This window comes from Giraffa tippelskirchi, chromosome 7 (assembly GCF_054371585.1).
Source record: "Giraffa tippelskirchi isolate mGirTip1 chromosome 7, T2T-mGirTip1v1.2.pri, whole genome shotgun sequence".
Lineage (NCBI taxonomy): Eukaryota > Metazoa > Chordata > Mammalia > Artiodactyla > Giraffidae > Giraffa > Giraffa tippelskirchi.
The window spans coordinates 42,940,490-42,959,717 of NC_137281.1; the positions used below are offsets into that span (position 1 = coordinate 42,940,490).

Here is a 19,228-nt window from a genome sequence, read left to right on the forward strand (position 1 = left end):
GTGGAGAGGGGGAGTGTCTGTTATGTACAGACGCTAGATCTAGAAACCAACAGGACAGTGGTGAGTGAGACAGAGAAACACCCATAAGGCCCCCATTCTGGAGGGAACTGATAGACACTTTCCAACAGTGGTCAGTGACATGGAGAAAATAAAGTCAGGTATTGGCTAGAGCATAATAGGGGATGAGACTGGTTACAGCTTGGTGAGTGTGGTAAGGAAGGAGCAACTCTCTGAGGAGGTGGCATTTGAGCTGAGGCCTGGAAGATGAGAGGGAGAGAGGGTATGTGGAAGACAGCCATGAGTGGAAAGGCCCCGCGGCCAGTGTGAGCTGGGTGTGTTGCTGGGATGACAAAAGGTGATGTGTAGCTGAATCTCAGTGGGGTGAGGGGTGGTGAAGGGGGCTGGGAGTGGAGGCCAGGTCTCAGCAAGGTTTGTAGGACAGCAAAGGCATTTGAATTTGATCCCCACTGTGATGGGGAACCAGGCAGGGAAGAGATACTATCTGATTTATATCCTGAACCCAAATTTAAGAAGTTTAGCCTTTGAGAGTCACTGACTATTAAGAGACTGAAAAATCACAAGCTGGGAGAAAATATTTGCAAATCACATATATGATAAAATGCTTGTATCTGGAACATATTTTTAAAAACCTCTCTGGTGGGCTGCCGTCTATGGGGTCGCACAGAGTCGGACACGACTGAAGCGACTTAGCAGCAGCAGCAGCAGCAAAACTCAATAATGAGGGGGAGAATCAACAACAAAAACAAAAAAAAGCAAAAAATTTCAACACTTCACCAAAGAAGATGTATGGATGTTCAACATGGTTAGTATTTAATAACTGTGTGTGTGCTCAGTCGCTCAGTCATGTCTGACTCTTTGTGACCCCGTGGATTGTAGCCCACCAGGCTCCTCTGTCCATGGAATTTTCCAGGCAAGAATACTGGAGTGGGTTGCCATTTCCTACTCAAGGGCATCTTCCCAATCCAGGGAATGAACCAGTGTCTCTTGTGTCTCCTGCATTGGCAGCAGGATTCTTTATCTCTGTGCCACCTGGGAAGCCCCACTTAGTAATTAGGGATGAGCAAGTGAAAACCATGACATTAATACCATGATATGCCTGTAGAATGACTAAAACACAACCAAAAAACTGACAAGTTCCAGCCAGGGCATAGGGGAGCAGCCAGAACTTTCCTAAATTGCTGGGGGAATGCAAAATGGTACAGCCATGTGGCAAAATAGTTTGTAAGTTTCTGACAAAGTTAAGCATACAGTTCACCTATGACCTAGCAATGCTACTTCTGGGTGTTTATCCCAGAGAACTTGAAAACATACCCATCTAGAAAACTCTACATGACTGATGTAAAACTTTATTTATAACGGCCCCAAACTGGAAACACCCCAGTGATCCCTTCCCTGGTAAGTGAGCAGACAGGTATCTGTTCATACCTTGGACTACTACTTAGCAGTAAAATGCAACTGCTGTTACATACAACAACATGTGTGAACTGCAAATGGCAAGTGAAAGAAGCCAGACTCAAAAGGCTCCATACTGTGTGATTCTGTATACATGATGCTGTGGAAAAAGACAAAAATATGGGAATAGAAAACAGACCAATAGTGGCCAGGGGCTGGGGCTGGGGGCAAGAAATGAGAAAGCCTGAACAAGATTCATCTAAGCACACAAACCCACACACAAGCATGCGTGCCCCACTCAGCCAGGCAGGGTGCTAGGCTGTGAGCATGCAGCCTGGCTTCAAGGAGCTTTCAAGGGGTAATTCACCAGGAGAAGGCTTGACTGTACTGCTGAGGGAGTGTGGGGACAGTTGCTTTCAAGTGTTTTAAGCTCTGCCGGAATGAGGGGTGCTCAGCATGCTTCCTGTGGCCCCCAGACTTCTGGTAGTGGGCGGAGACTCTGGATAAAGACTTTCTTCTCTGACAATCATGATTCAGGCATCATTCTCTGGGGTTAGCTCGATCAAGATGGGAATGAAATTGTAGGGACATGGGCGTGACTGTGAATGCCAAGAGCAGGAAGTGCCATTGAGTTTTCAGTGGTCCTGTTCCCAGCAACCAACTGCCCTTGATCAAGGCAGTGACACTGGCCTCTGCATCTTTCTGGCTTGGAGCGTGTTCTCTCTCTACTGCTGACTCTCCAGGCTCCTTTACACATGGAGGAAGGTGGTCAGCACTTCCTCCTGCCCTCTCTGCTGGGACAGACACACCTGGGTATTTCAACAGAGGGGCTTTAGTGTGTGGATTTCGTTACACAAGCAGCCAGAAGGAATACCTAGCTAAGCCAGAAATGGTGACTGCAGCTAACAGCCAGTTTGCAGGCAACAGTTATAGATTCCTGGAGTGGAAGTCTGGTGATTCTGCTCAGGTATGCGGTCCAGTCCTGCTCCAGTGAACTGTGGCCCCATGTGGGGCCAATAATGAGCACCAGCAGGGGAAGGGGAGATGGGCAGGTAGACACCACAGATGCCTATGATGTGGGCAAACTGTCTACAAATGGAATAAATGGAAAGTGGTGAGGTGCCTGTCAGAGGAGGTGTGCAAACAGAGCACTTGTCTCAAATGCTGCAGGGGGGCGGGGAGGGAGCACAGACTTTGTGAGAGTGGCTCTGCATTTGAAGCCTTAAAGATGGTGACTGTAGCCATGAAATTAAAAGATGCTTGCTCCTTGGAATAAAAGCTATGACAAACCTAGATAGCATATGAAAAAGCAGAGACATTACTGACAAAGGTCTGTCTAGTCAAAGCTATGGTTTTTCCAGTAGTCATGTATGGATGTGAGAGTTGAACCATCAAGAAGACTAAGCACCAAAGAATTCATGCGTTTGAATTGTGGTGTTGGAGAAGACTCTTGAGTCCCTTGGACAGCAAGGAGATCAAACCAGTCAATCCTAAATATTCAGTCCTGAATATTCATTGGAAAGACTGATGCTGAAGCTGAAACTCCAATCCTTTGGGCACCTGATGTGAAGAACTGACTCATTGGAAAAGACCCTGATGCTGAGAAAGATTGAAGGGAGGAGAAGGGGATGACAGAGGATTAGATGATTGGATGGCATCAGTGATTCCATGGACACAAGTTTGAGCAAGCTCCAGGAGTTGGTGATGGACAGGGAAACCTGGAGTGCTGCAATCCATGGGATCACAAAGAGTCGAACACAGCTGAGCGACTGAACTGAACTGAACATCATTTATCAGCTGTGGGCCTCAGTTTCTTTATCTGTAAAGTGGGTATTAATAGTTCTTACTAACTCATGGTTGTGTTATAAAGCCCTTGGCACACCTACCTGTTACTGTTATCATTTACTAGTAGTAGTAGTAGTATAGTTAGCATTGGCCATTTGAGGTTCAGATGACTTGGTAGGGTCCCCTCTGTTTGGGCTTTGCTGTGATTTCATGATTTCTGGCCTGAGGTGGAATAAAGTGAGACTAAATCTTTCCTCTTGTGGTGCCCAGCCAAGTCTCAAGGCCATGGGCACTGGGGCGTGGGAGTTGCTGGGTGCAGAGCAGGGAGGCGAGGGGAAAAGGGCAAAGAATGGGGCCTGAGGCCAGGTCATCACACCCCCTTTCTCCATGTTTCCGAGTGCCTTTGGCCCAGGCCTTTTCTCTGGATGCTGTTTCCTCAGCTGTGCTGCCCGGGCTCAGTGGAGGGAGGCATGCAGATTTGGTTGGGGGTATGAGACATCATGAGAAACGCTGGGCTGGAAGAAACACAAGCTGGAATCAAGATTGCCAGGAGAAATATCAATAACCTCAGATATGCAGATGACACCACCCTTATGGCAGAAAGTGAAGAAGAACTAAAGAGCCTCTTGATGAAAGTGAAAGAGGAGAGTGAAAAAGTTGGCTTAAAGCTCAGTGTTCAGAAAACTAAGATCATGGCATCTGGTCCCATCACTTCATGGGAAATAGATGGGGAAACAGTGGAAACAGTGTCAGACTTTATTTTTTTGGGCTCCAAAATCACTGCTGATGGTGATTGCAGCCATGAAATTAAAAGACACTTACTCCTTGGAAGGAAGGCTATGGCCAACCTAGATAGCATATTTAAAAGCAGAGACATTACTTTGCCAACAAAAGTCCGTCTAGTCAAGGCTATGGTTTTTCCAGTGGTCATGTATGGATGTGAGAGTTGGACAGTGAAGAAAGCTGAGCACCACAGAATTGATGCTTTTGAAGTGTGGTGTTGGAGAAGACTCTTGAGAGTCCCTTGGACTGCAAGGAGATCCAATCAATCCATCCTAAAGGAGATCAATCCTGGGTGTTCATTGGAAGGACTGATGTTGAAGCTGCAACGCCAATACTTTGGCCACCTCATGGGAAGAGTTGACTCATTGGAAAAGACCCTAATGCTGGGTAGGATTGGGGGCAGGAGGAGAAGGGGACAACAGAGGATGAGATGGTTGGATGGCATCACTGACTCGATGGACATGGGTTTGGGTAGACTCCGGGAGTTGGTGATGGACAGAGAGGCCTGGCGTGCTGCGATTCATGGGGTCGCAAAGAGTCGGACACGACTGAGCGGCTGAACTGAACTGAATGAGACAACCCTATAAACCACACACCCCAAAAATGTCAAGGCTGTTGGCCTTGCTTTTCCAGCCTCAGGCCTCAGCAGATGAAGGCCTGGGGCCGTGTGGGCCCTTTGCCAAGGGTGAGCTGACCTGAGGGGAGGGGTGCACTCCGCCAGCCCAGCCCAGCTGTTTCTGATCTCCGCGGACACCTCTGTGCTCACCGACGCTGGCAGAGACAGCACCTCCTCCTCTCTGTCCTGAGAGCCTCACTGCATCCCAGTCTTCACTACTGCCAAGGGGGCCTGTGAGAGGGGTTCACCGATTCCCAGCCATACACTGCAGGCCTCTGACAGGTGGGCAGGCTCCCCGCAGAACTGGCTAGGAAGTAGTTGTAATAGCCGCCCCCTGGTTGGACACCTAGGGTGGGCCAGGCCCTCTTCTAAGCATTTTGCATGGATTGTCTTCACCGCGGTCCTGTGAGGTAGGCTCTCCTTCTTCCCATTGACTGATGTGGAAGCTGAGACTCTGAGAGGGTAAATTATTTGCCCAGGGTCACTCGCCCATGGCAGAGCCACAGACAAAGCCAAATCATCTTTGCCACCAAGGCAAACAGAAATCCTCCAAAGTTTAAATGAATTGCCATTTATATGAGCTAATAGATTTAAATGAGGCCTGCGGTGCTGAACTATAAAAAGCCTTGCGTCAGGGGACCCAGAAACTATTTTAGTAGTTGGGCCAAGCAGGTAGCACAAATAGCAGTAACAGGGGATGCAGAAGAACCTTCTCGTGGGTGGGCCCCAGCGGAAGGACCCTGGGGACTGTTCTGCGGAGCCAGGCCTGTGCAGCCGTGTTTGCAAGGCTGCAGCTTGAGGCCAGGAGCCTGCAAATTTTCTCGCAATGAGCAGTCAGCTCAGGCCAGGCTGAGGGAGAGAGAAAGACTGGGGGCCAGGCTTGGGGAGAGGAACCTTACAAGCTCTCACACTTCCTGGCGATGCATCTTCGTGCTCACGGCAGCTTTGCTGGGTGCTGTCGCAGGAGGCTGAGCCGGAGAAAGGTCTCTCTGATGCTGAGATGTCTGGCATCCCAGACCTCTGCGATGGGGCCGGGCTAGGGGAGCGATGGGGCTGGGTCGGGGGAGTGGCGGGCCTGCCCCATGCCCTGGAATCTAGACTCCGTCACCGACAAAAGCCTAGGGCCGCAGGAAACACGTCCCAAGCTGGCCCACAGCGGCAAAGCGGCCAGCCTGGCGTTGAGCGGGCGCATTTAAAGGATTAGCTCACGCTGTTTGCTTGTGTGTGCCTAATCACGCCGCTTCCAGCTAAATGATTACAATTGATTAAAAGCAGAGCTAGGTATTCTAACTAGCAACCTGGAGCCCTTCCGATGGGGCCAGCTGGGCCCTGTCAGGCGGAATCCTGGTACCCAGCCAGGGGGAGGTGTCTGCGAGCCAGGGGTGTGGTCTGAGCCCCAGGGGGACCCCTCCTTGTGAACACTGACTTTGACCTCTTCCCTCATTCCATTTCACAAACATTTACTGAGTACCAGTTACAGTCATCATCATGGCGGCCTGGGCTGCGTCTGTGAACGGGTACATAGGTCCCTGTGCTCACGAAGCTGACGTTCTGCAAGAGATACCAATGATAAGTCAGTAAATATGTGAACGAGGTCTTTCCAAATTGCAGAATTTTGAAGACAGTCAAACACTGCTTTGGGACAGAAAGTGAAATGTATGTGTGTGTGTGTTGGGACAAGGAGGAGGGACTAACAGGGCTGAAAAATCAGATCAGGGGGTCAAGGAAGGCTGGCATATCAACTGAGTCCTGGAGGTTGAGAAGGAACCGGGCGGGGGAAGAGCTGGAGGAGTATCTGGGAAAGGGAACAGCCAGTGCAAAGGCTCAGAGGCATGGACAGAGCTGGGGAGTCCGAGGAACAGAGAGAAGGGCAGTCAGACTGGAGGGGAGTAAGGCACCCTCTTGCTTCACTCTTCTGGCCGTGCTTTTCTCAGCTTCTGTGATGCATGTGCACCTGCCAGGCCTGCTGCTTGAACGTCCTTCCCTTCTCCTCAATCTTCAGGCCCCAGCCCAAGTGGTCCCTCCTTTGAGAAACCGTCCCTGTTCTCCCTCCTTGGACTTCTCCAACCCTGCATTTAACTCCCTGATCCCTTTGCATATACAGATTGCAACAACCATGTCTACACCTGACTTCCCACTCTAATGTGAGTTTTGGGAGGGCGAAGCCTCTTTCTGCCTGCCATCCATCCATCCATCCATCCAGCCACCATATGTTTCACCATATTTGTTTTTAGCTCCCAGAAAGTAGGAAACAAAGGGAAGAGAACACACACAAGGAAAGGAGTAGAAGAAGGAGAACTGCAACTGCAGACTCTAGGAGCCCATTTTTAAAATTCCTGGTCCTTATAAGATGGGTAACCAAGGAGCCCGTTTCCTTGCCTCTTTGCGCTGCTGCTATCGGATCCAGCCAGATAATTATAACTAATAATAATTAAAAACTGAAAGTGCTCTAGGCATATAGTTAGCATTTGACTCTTTGGCTAAGCTTTCCGTGAGCAGCGGCATCTTCCTCCTTCCTGTTTTAAAAGATGGCCCATCTGTGCCACCCACCACTATACAGAGAACAGGGCCTGGCTGGGCTTGGCCAGGGGAGTGAGAGGGAGGTTCCAGTGACACGCAGCCATGGTCCCAGGCAGTGAGCACCTGTTGCAGGCATTGGAGTCCTTCCCAGGTTGCCCCTCCTCCGTTGCTTCCTATTGCAGATGCTTGCCCCTTGCTGGCCTCAGTTGTACAGTGCGTTTTCCATGGCCTTGTGTGTACAATGGGGTGGGACCTACTGCCTCGGGTTTTGTGAGGATGGACAGTTCTCCTGCAGAAAAGCACTTCCCGAGCACTTAGAATATAAAACTTCCTGTCGGTAATTACAGGACATTTAGGGTATGATCCCTGTGTGTCCTGTCTTCCCCTCTAGGGCAGGAAACCAGAGCCCAGCACAGCCTGATTTCTATTCATCTTGGCGACGTGGTGCGGTGGTGCCCACACAGCCTGGCTGCAAATCCCAGCCCCACTACCAACTGGCCCTGTGACCCTAAGCAAGTCACTGACCCTCCTTGGGCCTCAGTGAAGGAGGCAGGTAATGACAGTGCCCGAAAGACCTTCAGCACCAGGTCTGGTCAGAGCCCAGGTTTGGTGAGCATCAGCCACTGTTGTTGTCACTGCTGTGACCTGTAGGCTTCGGTTCACTCCTTCATGGCTCATTCATGCATGGATCATGCATGGATGTGTTCGGTGCAGCCCACGAGGTGTGCTGAGCACCTACTATGTGCCAGGTGTGTACAGGTTCTAGGGATACACAAAGGCCTACATCTCTCAAGTGCTGCCCAGAGAGAAATAGGGAACTGATGAGGACAGACAGACAGAGTACAGATTCCACATTCGGGGGGGAATCTAGTATAATATACGCACTAGAGCGCAGCGTCACAACAGTCATGCCGTGTGTGAATCTCACACAGCAGGACTGCGGTGCCCGGCGGAACCCACAGCTGGGCCCCACGTGACATCACAGGAGGCCCGGGCATGGCCCCTTCCTCTCCGTGTCTGCAGGCCTGGCTGTGTCTCTTAGTTTATTTACTCTTGGGTGGGGCAAGGCCTTGCCTGCACATCATCATCACCACCGCCACCACTTGGGGTGACTGAGCCTCCTGAGGGGCTGTGTGTGCAGGTCTAGGATCTGCGTCTGGAGAAGACTGAGGGTGGGCAGTGACTCATCCTTGTCTTTCTGATGCCCGGACACAGGCCTGAGCCCCTCACCCCACCGTAGTCATAATGAGGCAGTGTTGGCGGGGGGCCAACACTCACACCATCCTGAGTGTTGGCGGGGGGCCTGACTCCATCTCTTCACACGTACAGTCTTTTGAGACCTCACAGTGACCCCCCGAGTGTGGCATCTTATGACCTTTGTGGCACCAAGGGGTAAACCGAGGCTCCCCTGGGTCACACAGCTGCTGGAACGCAGGGCTGTGAACACAGGCAGCCTGGCCCTAGTGTCTGTGTTCTGGGCCCTGAGGTTGGGGCAGTGCAGGCCTCTGGGTCCTGGGAGCTGGTGCAGGCCTCACTTCCCAGGAGGACCAGAGTTCCAGAAGGTGACTCGGAGGTCACCAGTAGGTGACTGGAGCCCGTGGATGCCTTGCTCGGGGTTGGGGTGGGGGAGCTGTGGTTGCCGTGGTCACTGCAGAGAGGAGCAAGGGAGCGGCAGGCCCTGGAGGAGTCAGGGGCTTGTCTGTGTTCAGATGCCCTCATGACCCCGGGGCTCTGTCTGCTTGAGCGATGGAGTGTGTGGAGGTCCAGGTGGGGACTGGGCGGGGGGGCCCCCGAAGGCCTGGCTCCGGGCAGAGATGGCACTTGGAATCGGCCTCGGGCTGCCCGTCTGCCTGTCGGAGCCTGTCATTCATGCCCTAGGGCGGGGGGCCAACCAACTTTAGAGGGGCACCATGCCATGGCGACAGATGGGCATGGGGGAGCTGCCAGGAGCTGAGGCCGGCGGCCATTGTGTGTGTTGTAAGCCCAGCGCCTCGCCAGCGCTATCCCAGCCGGGACCGAATGCCTTCAGTTTCTTAGAAAAAATAATGCGAAGAACAGTGGGTGCCGTGTTGGCCCAAGGCCCCCAGACGTTGGCACCGTACAGAGCCCTGCCCCCTCATTGACTCAGAGGCAGCTCAAGGTCCTCTAAGACACAGGGCCTGGGGCCCAGAGGGTGTGAACCTCAGTTGCTTCTTCAAGGTCCCTGTGACCTTGGCATATGACTTCCCCTCTGAGACTCACCGTCGCTCACCGGACAGTGGGCCGATGCTGCCTTTCCTGGACCGTGAAGTCACTGCCCCGCTTCCCAGATGGGAGGCTTCATACTGTGTCACAGAACTAGTAGGTGGCAGAGCAGAGCCCGAGGGGAGGGGAGGAGAGGAGAAAAATAGAAACAGCAACAACCCTAGGCACTGCGGGGAGCCCTTTGCATTGATCATCCTGTTTTATCCTCAGGATGATCCTTTGGGGCCAGTGCTGCTGCCCCCGTTTTGCAGAGGGGAAGGCTGAGGCACAGCCAGCACTAGTGGGATTTGAACCCAGGCAGGCTGGCTGTGGCGCTCGAGTGTTGAACTGCTGCCCCGATACTGTGGGTAGGCTCTCTGCCATAGCAAAGCCCCACCACCACGTGTTAAAAATGAGGCCTGCTTTGTCTCAATACCTCGGTTTGTCCACTCAACCTGTTGGGAGTGGGCTGGCTGCACCCTGCCAGGATGCCAGGGTCTGGGTGGCTGACGGTGGGGGGGGTTGCTCGGCCCCCTCCAGCAGAAAGATGAGAACTGGGTGCTCTCGGCGGAAGCCTGGATTGCACTCTTTGGTCGAGCAGGAACAATTACTAATGACATTTAGAAAGAAATTAATGATGAGAAATGCAAGTTGGCATTTCAGGAGCGCCAGTCAGCAGCCGCGCGTCAGCGCTCACAGGAGAGGCGAGGGGCGGGGGCCGGGCATGGGGGGAGAGGGAGGAGACAGCAGAAATTAATTTTGCTGTGTCAATAATGAATGTGGCCTCACTAGCTCTGCTTCTGGAGTTTAGGCAAAATCAAGCATGGACCGACTGGGGCTCGTCCAGGGGTGCAGGGGGATTCTCTTGTGTGCTGTGATATGTCCGGGCCGGAGCTGGTGCAGGTCCAGTTCCATGTTTCCTCTCAGCGGCATCAGGGGCCAGAGTGGGGTGGGCAGGGGACGGTGAGCTGGGAGGAGGCAGCCTTAGGACCGAGCCATTTGGGCTCAGCCAGCTGCACCACTTAGCAAGCTGCTTTGCCTTTCGGTTTTGTTCATTTTTTGTTTTGTTTTTTGTCATGATGCGTGGCTTAAAGGATTTTAATTTCCCAACCGGAGATTGAACCTAGGCCCTTGGCAGTGAAAGTGTGGAGTTCTAACCACTGGACCATCAGGGAAATCCCTACTTTGGCTTTCTGAGCCCTGGTAAAAATAGGGACAATTGAGATATGTGAAGATAACGTATGAAGACCAGGCAGCCCAGTTTTGGCATATAGCGGGCACTCAATATATGGTAATTGTTACCATATTCCACTGACATATTTTAAGATGCACAGCTTTTCTCATTATAACATCTCTTACATTGAAATACCTCACTTGGGTGTTATAGTGTAATTGGTCTTTTTTTGTTTGTTTGCTTGTTGTGATATATCAAATATGGGAGCATCTTATACTCTTTGGGGTTTTAGAATAGATAAAATATGCTTTTGGTAGGAAGCATGGCAGAGGGTGAGGAGGAACCAAGATGCTGAAATTGTCTGGGAGAGGGACTGGGGTTCCCAATGGGAGCATACCAGCCCCTTCGTTCTCATCAGAATGGTGGAGAAGGGTCCCATCCAGCCTCCCCTCACATAGAAGGAAATGTCATTATCATGGTAACGTTGAACATTTTTACAGAGTGGAGGGTGAAAACTCATAGCCCATGGCCCTGGAAATTTTGGAGACTTTAAAGGGCACAATAAAGGACAGAACTGGAATGGACCTAACAGAAGCAGAAGATATTAAGAAGAGGTGGCAAGAATACACAGAAGAACTATACAAAAAAGATCTTCATGACCCAGATAACCACTATGATGTGATCAATCACCTAGAGCCAGACATCCTGGAATGTGAAGTCAAGTGGACCTTAGGAAGCATTACCACAAACCAAGCTACTGGAGGTGATGGAATTCCAGTTGAGCTATTTCACATCCTAAAAGATGATGCTGTGAAAGTGCTGCACTCAATATGCCAGCAAATTTGGAAAACTCAGCAGTGGCCACAGGACTGGAAAAGGTCAGTTTTCATTCCAATCCCAAAGAAAGGCAATGCCAAAGAATGCTCAAACTACTGCACAGTTGCACTCATCTCACACGCTAGTAAAGTAATGCTCAAAATTCTCCAAGCCAGGCTTCAACAGTACATGAACCATGAACTTCTAGATGTGCAAACTGGATTTAGAAAAGGCAGAGGAACCAGAGATCAAATTGCCAACATCTGTTGGATCACTGAAAAAGCGAGAGAGTTCCAGAAAAACATCTACTTCTGCTTTATTGTCTACACCAAAGCTTTTGACTGTGTGGATCACAACAAACTATGGAAAATTCTTAAAGTGATGGGAATACCAGACCACCTGACCTGCCTCCTGAGAAATCTATATGCAGGTCAAGAAGCAACAGAACTAGACATGGAGCAACAGACTGGTTCCAAATTGGGAAAAGAGTATGTCAAGGCTGTATATTGTTACCCTGTCTATCTGACTATATGCAGAGTGCATTACATGAAATGCCGGGCTGAAAGAAGCACAAGCTGGAATCAAGATTATCGGGAGAAATATCAATAACCTCAGATGTGCAGATGACACCACCCTTATGGCAGAAAGCGAAGAGGAACTAAAAAGCCTCTTGATGAAAGTGAAAGAGGAGAGTGAAAAAGTTGGCTTAAAACTCAACATTCAGAAAACTAAGATCATGGCATCCGGTCCCATCACTTTATGGCAAATAGATGAGGAAACAGTGACAGACTTTATTTTGGGGGGCTCCAAAATCACTGCAGATGGTGACTGCAGCCATGAAATTAAAAGATACTTGCTCTTTGGAAGAAAAGCTATGACCAACCAACCAACCTAGGCAGCATATTAAAAAGCAGAGACATTATTTTGCCAACAAAGGTCCATCTAGTCAAAGCTATGGTTTTTCCAGTAGTCATGTATGGATGTGAGAGTTGGACTATAAAGAAAACTGAGCACTGAAGAATTGATGCTTTTGAAGTGTGGTGTTGGAGAAGACTCTTGAGAGTCCCTTACACTGCAAGGAGATCAAACCAGTCCATCCTAAAGGAGATCAGTCCTGAATATTCATTGGAAGGACTGATGCTGAAGCTGAAACTCGAATCCTTTGGGCACCTGATGTGAAGAACTGGCTCATTTGAAAAGACCCTGATGCTGGGAAAGATTGAAGGGAGGAGGAGAAGGGGACGACAGAGGATGGGATGGTTGGATGACATCACCGACTCAATAGATTTGAGAAAACTCCAGGAACTGGTGATGGACAGGGAAGCCTGGTGTGCTGCAGTCCAAGGGGTCAGAAAGAGTCCATGGGGATATGACTGAGTGACTGAACTGAACTGAAAGGGTTGCCTATGTTTCAAAATTGAAATTTCCTATAATTATACTGGCTAACATTAATATAGTCCTTATTATGTGCCAGACAGTGTTCTTAGCACTTTTATACATTGAGACATTCAATCTTCACAATGCCCCTATTATTAAGGTAACTGAGCTGAGGCACCGAGAAGTTAACTAACTCCGAGGCGACAGAGCTCGTCAGTGTTGGACCGAGGCCACCGGCCCCAAATTCTGTCTCTTTACCGCCACACTAAATGGCTAGATTTCTTGATTTTTCTACAAATGAGACCTGACAGCCCCTGGACCACAGTCCTGCATGGCAACAATCAGCTGCCCTCTTTAGACACGGGAATGTGAGCTGTGGTTCAATACTGCCCCCAACATGGTTGGCCTCACCCAGTTTGTTACCCACCTGGGCTCTGAGTTTGGGGCCCTGGTGCAGCACTTCACAGTTTGCAAATATCTCATTGGTGCCTCAACAGTTGGGAACCACTAGAAGCATTCTTTACTCCCACCATTTTGCAGACCTGAAAACTGAGGCTGGGAAAGGGCAATAAAGCTGGGAGAAGTGGGGCCTGGGATGGGAGAGGGGATGTCTCCCACCCATCTGCATTTGGGTGTTTGAACATGGAGGGAAGTGGGGCTCCCTGCTTTGCAGCTCAGTGACCGGCCCCCTGCTAAAACCGGATGTGGACACACAGGTCAGTAGCTGTACCCCTACGGCTCGTCTCAGTCTCCCCATCCTTTCTGAAGCTGCCACCTCAAAAACCCGGGCTCATCCATGCTTCGATGTTGACAGTGATGGCAAAGCCTTGTGATTAGTAGTAACTGTGATAATATTAAGCATCTGTGTGCCATTTCACATATTGTAAACACTTTTATATACATTACCTAATTTGAAACTCATATAACAAGGCTATGAGGTAGATGCTGTTTGTCCCATTTTTCAGTTGAGTAAATAGGTACTTAAGTGAAGTGACTTGCTTTGGGTCACATCCATATATTAGCTGGCAAAAGCAGAGTTTGAACTCCAAAGCCCACTGTATTTCCACCAATCCTTCCTGCTTATTTATTTCTGCACTCCTCTTTCTCCTACCATTCACTCATCTGCCACCCATCCACTCATCTGCACATTTGTCCATCTATCCATTCATCCATCCATATATCCATTCATTTATGATTCATCCACTCATGCACCATCCATTTCTCCTTCCATCTGGCTACACATCCAGCCAGCCAGCCATCAGTACTGAGTGCTAAGTGCTAGGAATTACACAGCTTTCATGACACCTTTCTCGTATGCTCTTAATTCCATGCTTAACTTCTCTCCATCCCTCCTCTCATCCTCGAGCTGGACATGTTCCTACATACACACACACACCCCTCTGATGAGTTGAGAGGAAAAGGACAGTCCGGGGATCTAGATGGTCCTGGTTTGCCTCATGGAAACCAGCAAGTTCTGGTGGTGGAAGGGAAGGCAAAAGGCTGACCTACAAGATCAAGAGCAGACCCATTTTGTGTGTGGGCAGTGACGATATGCCCACTGTTCGGTTGGAAGCTGAGTGTGTACAAGGGCAGATGAGGCCTTGCAAGCTGGGTCACAGTGTTCATCAACCTCGTCAGCAGGCCCAGATCCCAAGGAGCCCTGCCTTTCTATGTCAGTAAAGGTCACCCTTAGCCCTCTGCTTTGTGCCAGGCTGGACATCCTCTCCAAATGGACAAGGATATACCCCCAAGTGTTTTCATGAGAACCTTCGAGATCATTAAATATAATCGGTCTCAGCTGCAGTTTTGATCACTGGTGCATGCACACAATTCATCACAGCAAATTAGGTCCATCTTCAGAACTTCTGGCCCTGCAGCCTGGGGGTCTGTCGGTGAGGGACTGGGCCATGTGGCTCTGGAAACCATTTGCGGGGGATGATAAGCCATGCTTTCCGAGGAGGACCATCCTCAGAATAATCTGCCAGGATAGCTCTCCCTCTGCAGGGGTTAATCTCCTAGAAATTTTGAGGGTGCAGGAAAGTTTTCCTGTTAGACAAAATTTGGAAGAAAGAAGAAGTGGATATGATCAAAGTTTTAAAATACCATTTATAAGACCTGAAAACACTGGGTTAGTTAAGGGACCTGAACATATATGTTCTGTATAATTAGTGACCGTGTGACCTAGATTTTCCAGAACAGTCCTGATTTCAAGTATTTTGTCCCAACTGTTGGCTATTTGTCCTGGTTTTTGGGCTTGTGAAATATGACGACTATCTATGGAGCTGAGTTTGCTCATCAAATTTTGAAGCTGTAAAGGTCTGGGAAGATTTCAGAAAAAAATTACAAGGAAAAATTCTCTCCCATTCTTTTTCCCCCGACATGGCAAAGTATGCCATAGGTGTACCTCATGCTCGGCTTCCTGTCTCCCTCACTGAAGGAGCAGAGGAACATGTCCATCCAGCAGAGTTTGAAAACTGTCAGCGCCCCAGTCCTTTGGACTTGGTGGTGACTTCAGGGGAAGCCTGTCTGCAGTGTGGCTCAGGGCATAAAGGTCTATAGGTCTCATGAGGTACTCTGTCCTGTGATCTGGCCCTGGGAGCCAGGCCACAGGTGGTAGCCATAGGCTCGGGCACTGCAGAGGAGCCCCTGTGCACCATGGGGGTGGAAAAGGTCTTGGTCTTGCAGCCGTGCTGGCCAGTGACGTGTCCCATAGATGCTGCAGCTCCCACCTGTCCAGCTGAGGCCTCTACAGGCTGCATCCCACCGCTACGGTCCGTGCAAATTCCAGCCTCCAACCCTAGAACCAAATAGGTGATGGCTATGGCTCAGGATCGGCCCTGGCATCTTAGCTGTAGAGTGCAAAATCTCACCCTCCCAATCTGCCTGTTTACAAAGTAAGATCCCACTCATTTTCTAAAAAGATTGTGCTAAAATACATTTGGGACTTCCCAGGTGGCGCTAGTGGTAAAGAACCTGCCTGCTGGTGCAGGGGACACGGGTTCAATCCCTGGGTTGGGAAGATCCCTTGGAGAAGGAAATAGCAACCCACTCCAGTATTCTTGCCTGGAGAATCCCATGGACAGAGGAACCTGGCGGGCTACAGTCCATAGAGTTGCAAAGAGTTGGACACAACTGAGCAATTAACACACAACTCAAAATACACTTACATAAAATTTATCATTTTAACCACTTTTTTTTTTCAGATGTGCTGGGTCTTCATTGCTGTGGGTGAACGGGGACTGCTGTTTGTTGTGGTTCATGGGCTTCTCTTGTTCTGGAGCACGGGCTCTAAAACACAGGCTTCACTAGTTGGCGCACGGGCTTAGTGGCTCCATGGCATGTGGATCTTCCCTGACCAGGTTTCGAACCTGTGTCCCCTCCTTCGGCAGGCGGATTCTTTACCACTGGACTACAAGGAAAGTCCTTAACCATTTTTAAGTAGACAGTTCAGTGGCACTAAGTACCTTCACGTGGTTGTGAACTATCCCCACCATCCACAGATCTTTTCCATCTCCCCAAACGGAAACCATGTCCCTGTGAGTGAGTGACTCCCCTCCCTCCTCCTACAGCCCCTGGAAACCACCATCCTCCTTGCTGTCTCTCGGAACCTCATAGAAGTGAATCACACCGTCTTTGTCCTTCTGTGACCAGCTCGTTGCACTAAGCGCAGTGTCTTCAAAGGATCCCCCGACTTCTAAGGGAAAAGTATGCCCTGGGCGGGGCTGGGGACACGGGGAAGAGGAGCAGCCCTGTTTCTTCTCCTCTCCCTGACCCCATCGGTGGAGGCTTTGCTTCACTACCATCTCTCACTGGCTGTTCTTACTGCATTTTTAACAAACACAGGCTTGAAGCTGACACCGCCCAGCAGAGAAGGGAGAGACAAGGTCCCTGCCTGTAGCCCACAGCCTAGGGAGAGCCAGGGAAGCAGCCCGGTCGTGGCAGGTTGAGGAAAGTGCTAGAGGGATACCTGTGCAGGTGCAGAGCTGAACCAAAACAGGGGTCCCTCATCACGTGGGCAGGAAGGGCTTTCCCAGGGCACAGAAATCAGAGGCAGAGGAGCCTAGGGAGATGGGAGGGAGCCTTGGGGCCGTGGACTGGCTGCCAGGAGGGCTGAGCAGAGAAAGAGCCTGGCCTGCTTGGGGAGCTGGGAGAAGGCAGTTGAGGCTTCAGGGCTGGCAGACACCGGACCTTGTAGGACTGTCAGGCCTGGGGTCCAGGGCCTGCATTACTTTTGGGTGTGGTTGGAACCCACTGGGGGTTAAGCAGAGATCTCCTGCCTCCCTACTCCCCGGAAGAGAGAATTCAGGACATGCCTCTCCCGGCTCTTTATTCTCTCAGCATCCCACTGCCGTGAAGTGGGAGCCACAGTGGGAACCAGGGCCGTTGACAAGTGGGAACTGGCAGGTGTGTCCCCGAAGTGGTGTGAGTCAGGGCAGGTTAGCTGTACTATGTGTCAGTCGCTTCGGTCGTGTCCGACTCTGTGACCCCATGGGCTGTAGCCTGCCAGACTCCTCTGTCCATGGAATTCTCCAGGCAAGAATACTGGAGTGGGTTGCCATTCCCTTCTGCAGGGGATCTTCCCAACCCAGGGACTGAAGCCGGGTCTCCTGCATTGCAGGCAGATTCTTTACCATCTGAGCCACCTATGTGAGGAGACAAAAAGCCAAAATAACAATAACTGACCCTGAACCATTTTCAGCATGTTGTCAGTATAATGTCTGTGCGTGTGTGTGTTTGTGTGTGTGTGTGCACGCACGTGCATGCCAGTGCACTGGGATTGGGTGGTGTCCATGAATGTGTCTGTGATTGTGGTGTATCTGTGAGACTGTATGTGTGTGCATGTGGGCTATCCATGAGTGTGTGTATATCTGTGGGCTTCCCTGATGGCTCAGGGAAAAGACTCAGGTAAAGACTATGCCTGCAGTGTAGGAGATGCAGGAGATGTGGGCTTGATCCTTGGGTCAGGAAGATCCCCTGGAAGAGGGCATGGCAACCCAATCCGGTATTCTTGCCTGTAGAATACCATGGACAGAGGAGCCTGGCGGGCTATAGTCCATAGGGTTGCAAAGAGTCGGACACGACTAAAGCGACTTAGCATGCATGCACGCACATGTGTATCTGTGTGCATTTCATTTGGGGGTACCTGTGTGTGTTTGGAACCCAATGGGGGATCTTGCAGAGATCTCCCACTTCCCTTCTCCCTGGATGTGTGACTTCAGGGCGTCCGTGAGAGTGTGTGTTTGGGGGTGGGCAGAGGAGCCCCATCATACCATGCTGAGTTCATAAGTGCCCCCAAGTGCAGTCCCCCCACGATGCCCAGCCCTCTCCTTCTCCCCCTTTAGGCATGGTGGGTGATGGCTGGGATGATTCTCAAGTTCTTTAGAAGAAAGGGAGGTACAAGGGGGATTATCTTCAGGACTCGTGAATGGGTGGTTATGGCAAACTCATGCTGTTCTCTCAGAGTGCTTGAGGGAGGGGCTGCCTGGAAAGATGGACATTTTAGCACTTCAAAATGTGACCCTAGGGAAGGCGGGTTTCCCAGATTTGCTCCCACCTGGCACACCTGGAAACCTTCAGGCTGCGCCCCTGGAAACTGCCCATGCGGCAGCGGTACCCAGGACCTGGGGGACCATGCTGGCCTCAGCAGAGCTTCCTCTTCTGTCCTCCATCCTAATGATGGGCCACGTGCCACCTAAGAGCACTGCCTGCCCTCCCCACTGCCCTGGGCATCAGCCACTCAGTGTACCGGGAGACACCTCAGGTGTCTTGAGGGCATCTCAGAATACCAGCGGCCTCAAGCTGGCAGCCCCCAGGGCCAGATGTGACCTGCAGACATGTTTTCATTGGCTGATCATGCTTTACACATTGAGATGTTTTATATACATACATTTTAAAAAATCTCCCATTTTTCAGTTTTTCCTACAGAACCAGACGTGCTGGCTGCACTGGGCCTGCATTCCCACAGGGCCGCCATTGCCTGGAGCCCACGAGGGCTGCCCCTTTCCTGTGAGGCTTGGCTTCCTGGGAGGCCACAGTGCTCACTGCGCCTTAACTGCTTTGCACCTGGCCAGCTTGCTGGTGGACCTGACGGCGCCCTGAGCAGCAGGCCGCGATCCAGTCCAGTCGTGGCTGTACATGGTCGGGGAGCCCTGCCCACACAGCCGTGTCTCCCCAACATCAGCCTCTGTGTTTCCGTTTATTAAGCTTTACTGTGAGTTTAGCAGTAGCAGTGTTAGTTGCTCAGTAGTGTCCAACTCTTTGCGACCCCACAAACTGTAGCCTGCCAGGCTCCTCTGTCCATGGGATTCTCCAGGCAAGAATACTGGAGTGGATTGCCATTCCCTTCTCCAAAGGATCTTCCTGACCCAGAGATCGAACCCAAGTCTCCTGCATTATAGGCAGATTCTTTACCATCTCAGCTACAGGGAAGATCTAACTGTGAGTTTGGGGCCCACTAACAGGGTGTTCTGTGTGTGTGTGTCTGTGTGGTGTGTGGTCTTCTTTGACCATCTCAGGGAGGA

The 19,228-nt window shown here is 50.7% G+C and overlaps 1 protein-coding gene across 7 annotated transcripts in view; it reads left to right on the forward strand.

Moving 5' to 3' along the window:
* ZNF423 (zinc finger protein 423) overlaps positions 1 to 19,228 on the forward strand; it is a 469,528-nt gene that overhangs the window by 440,630 nt on the left and 9,670 nt on the right. For 2 of the 7 annotated variants that reach the window (XM_081517247.1, XM_081517246.1), the window contains exon 8: positions 16,277 to 16,412. The exons of the other annotated variants lie outside the window; for them this stretch is intronic. In XM_081517247.1, coding sequence (XP_081373373.1) covers positions 16,277 to 16,354 — 78 coding nt within the window. In that variant the 3' untranslated portion in view covers positions 16,355 to 16,412. The remainder of the gene's footprint in view (positions 1 to 16,276; positions 16,413 to 19,228) is intronic. 7 annotated transcript variants of the gene reach the window in all.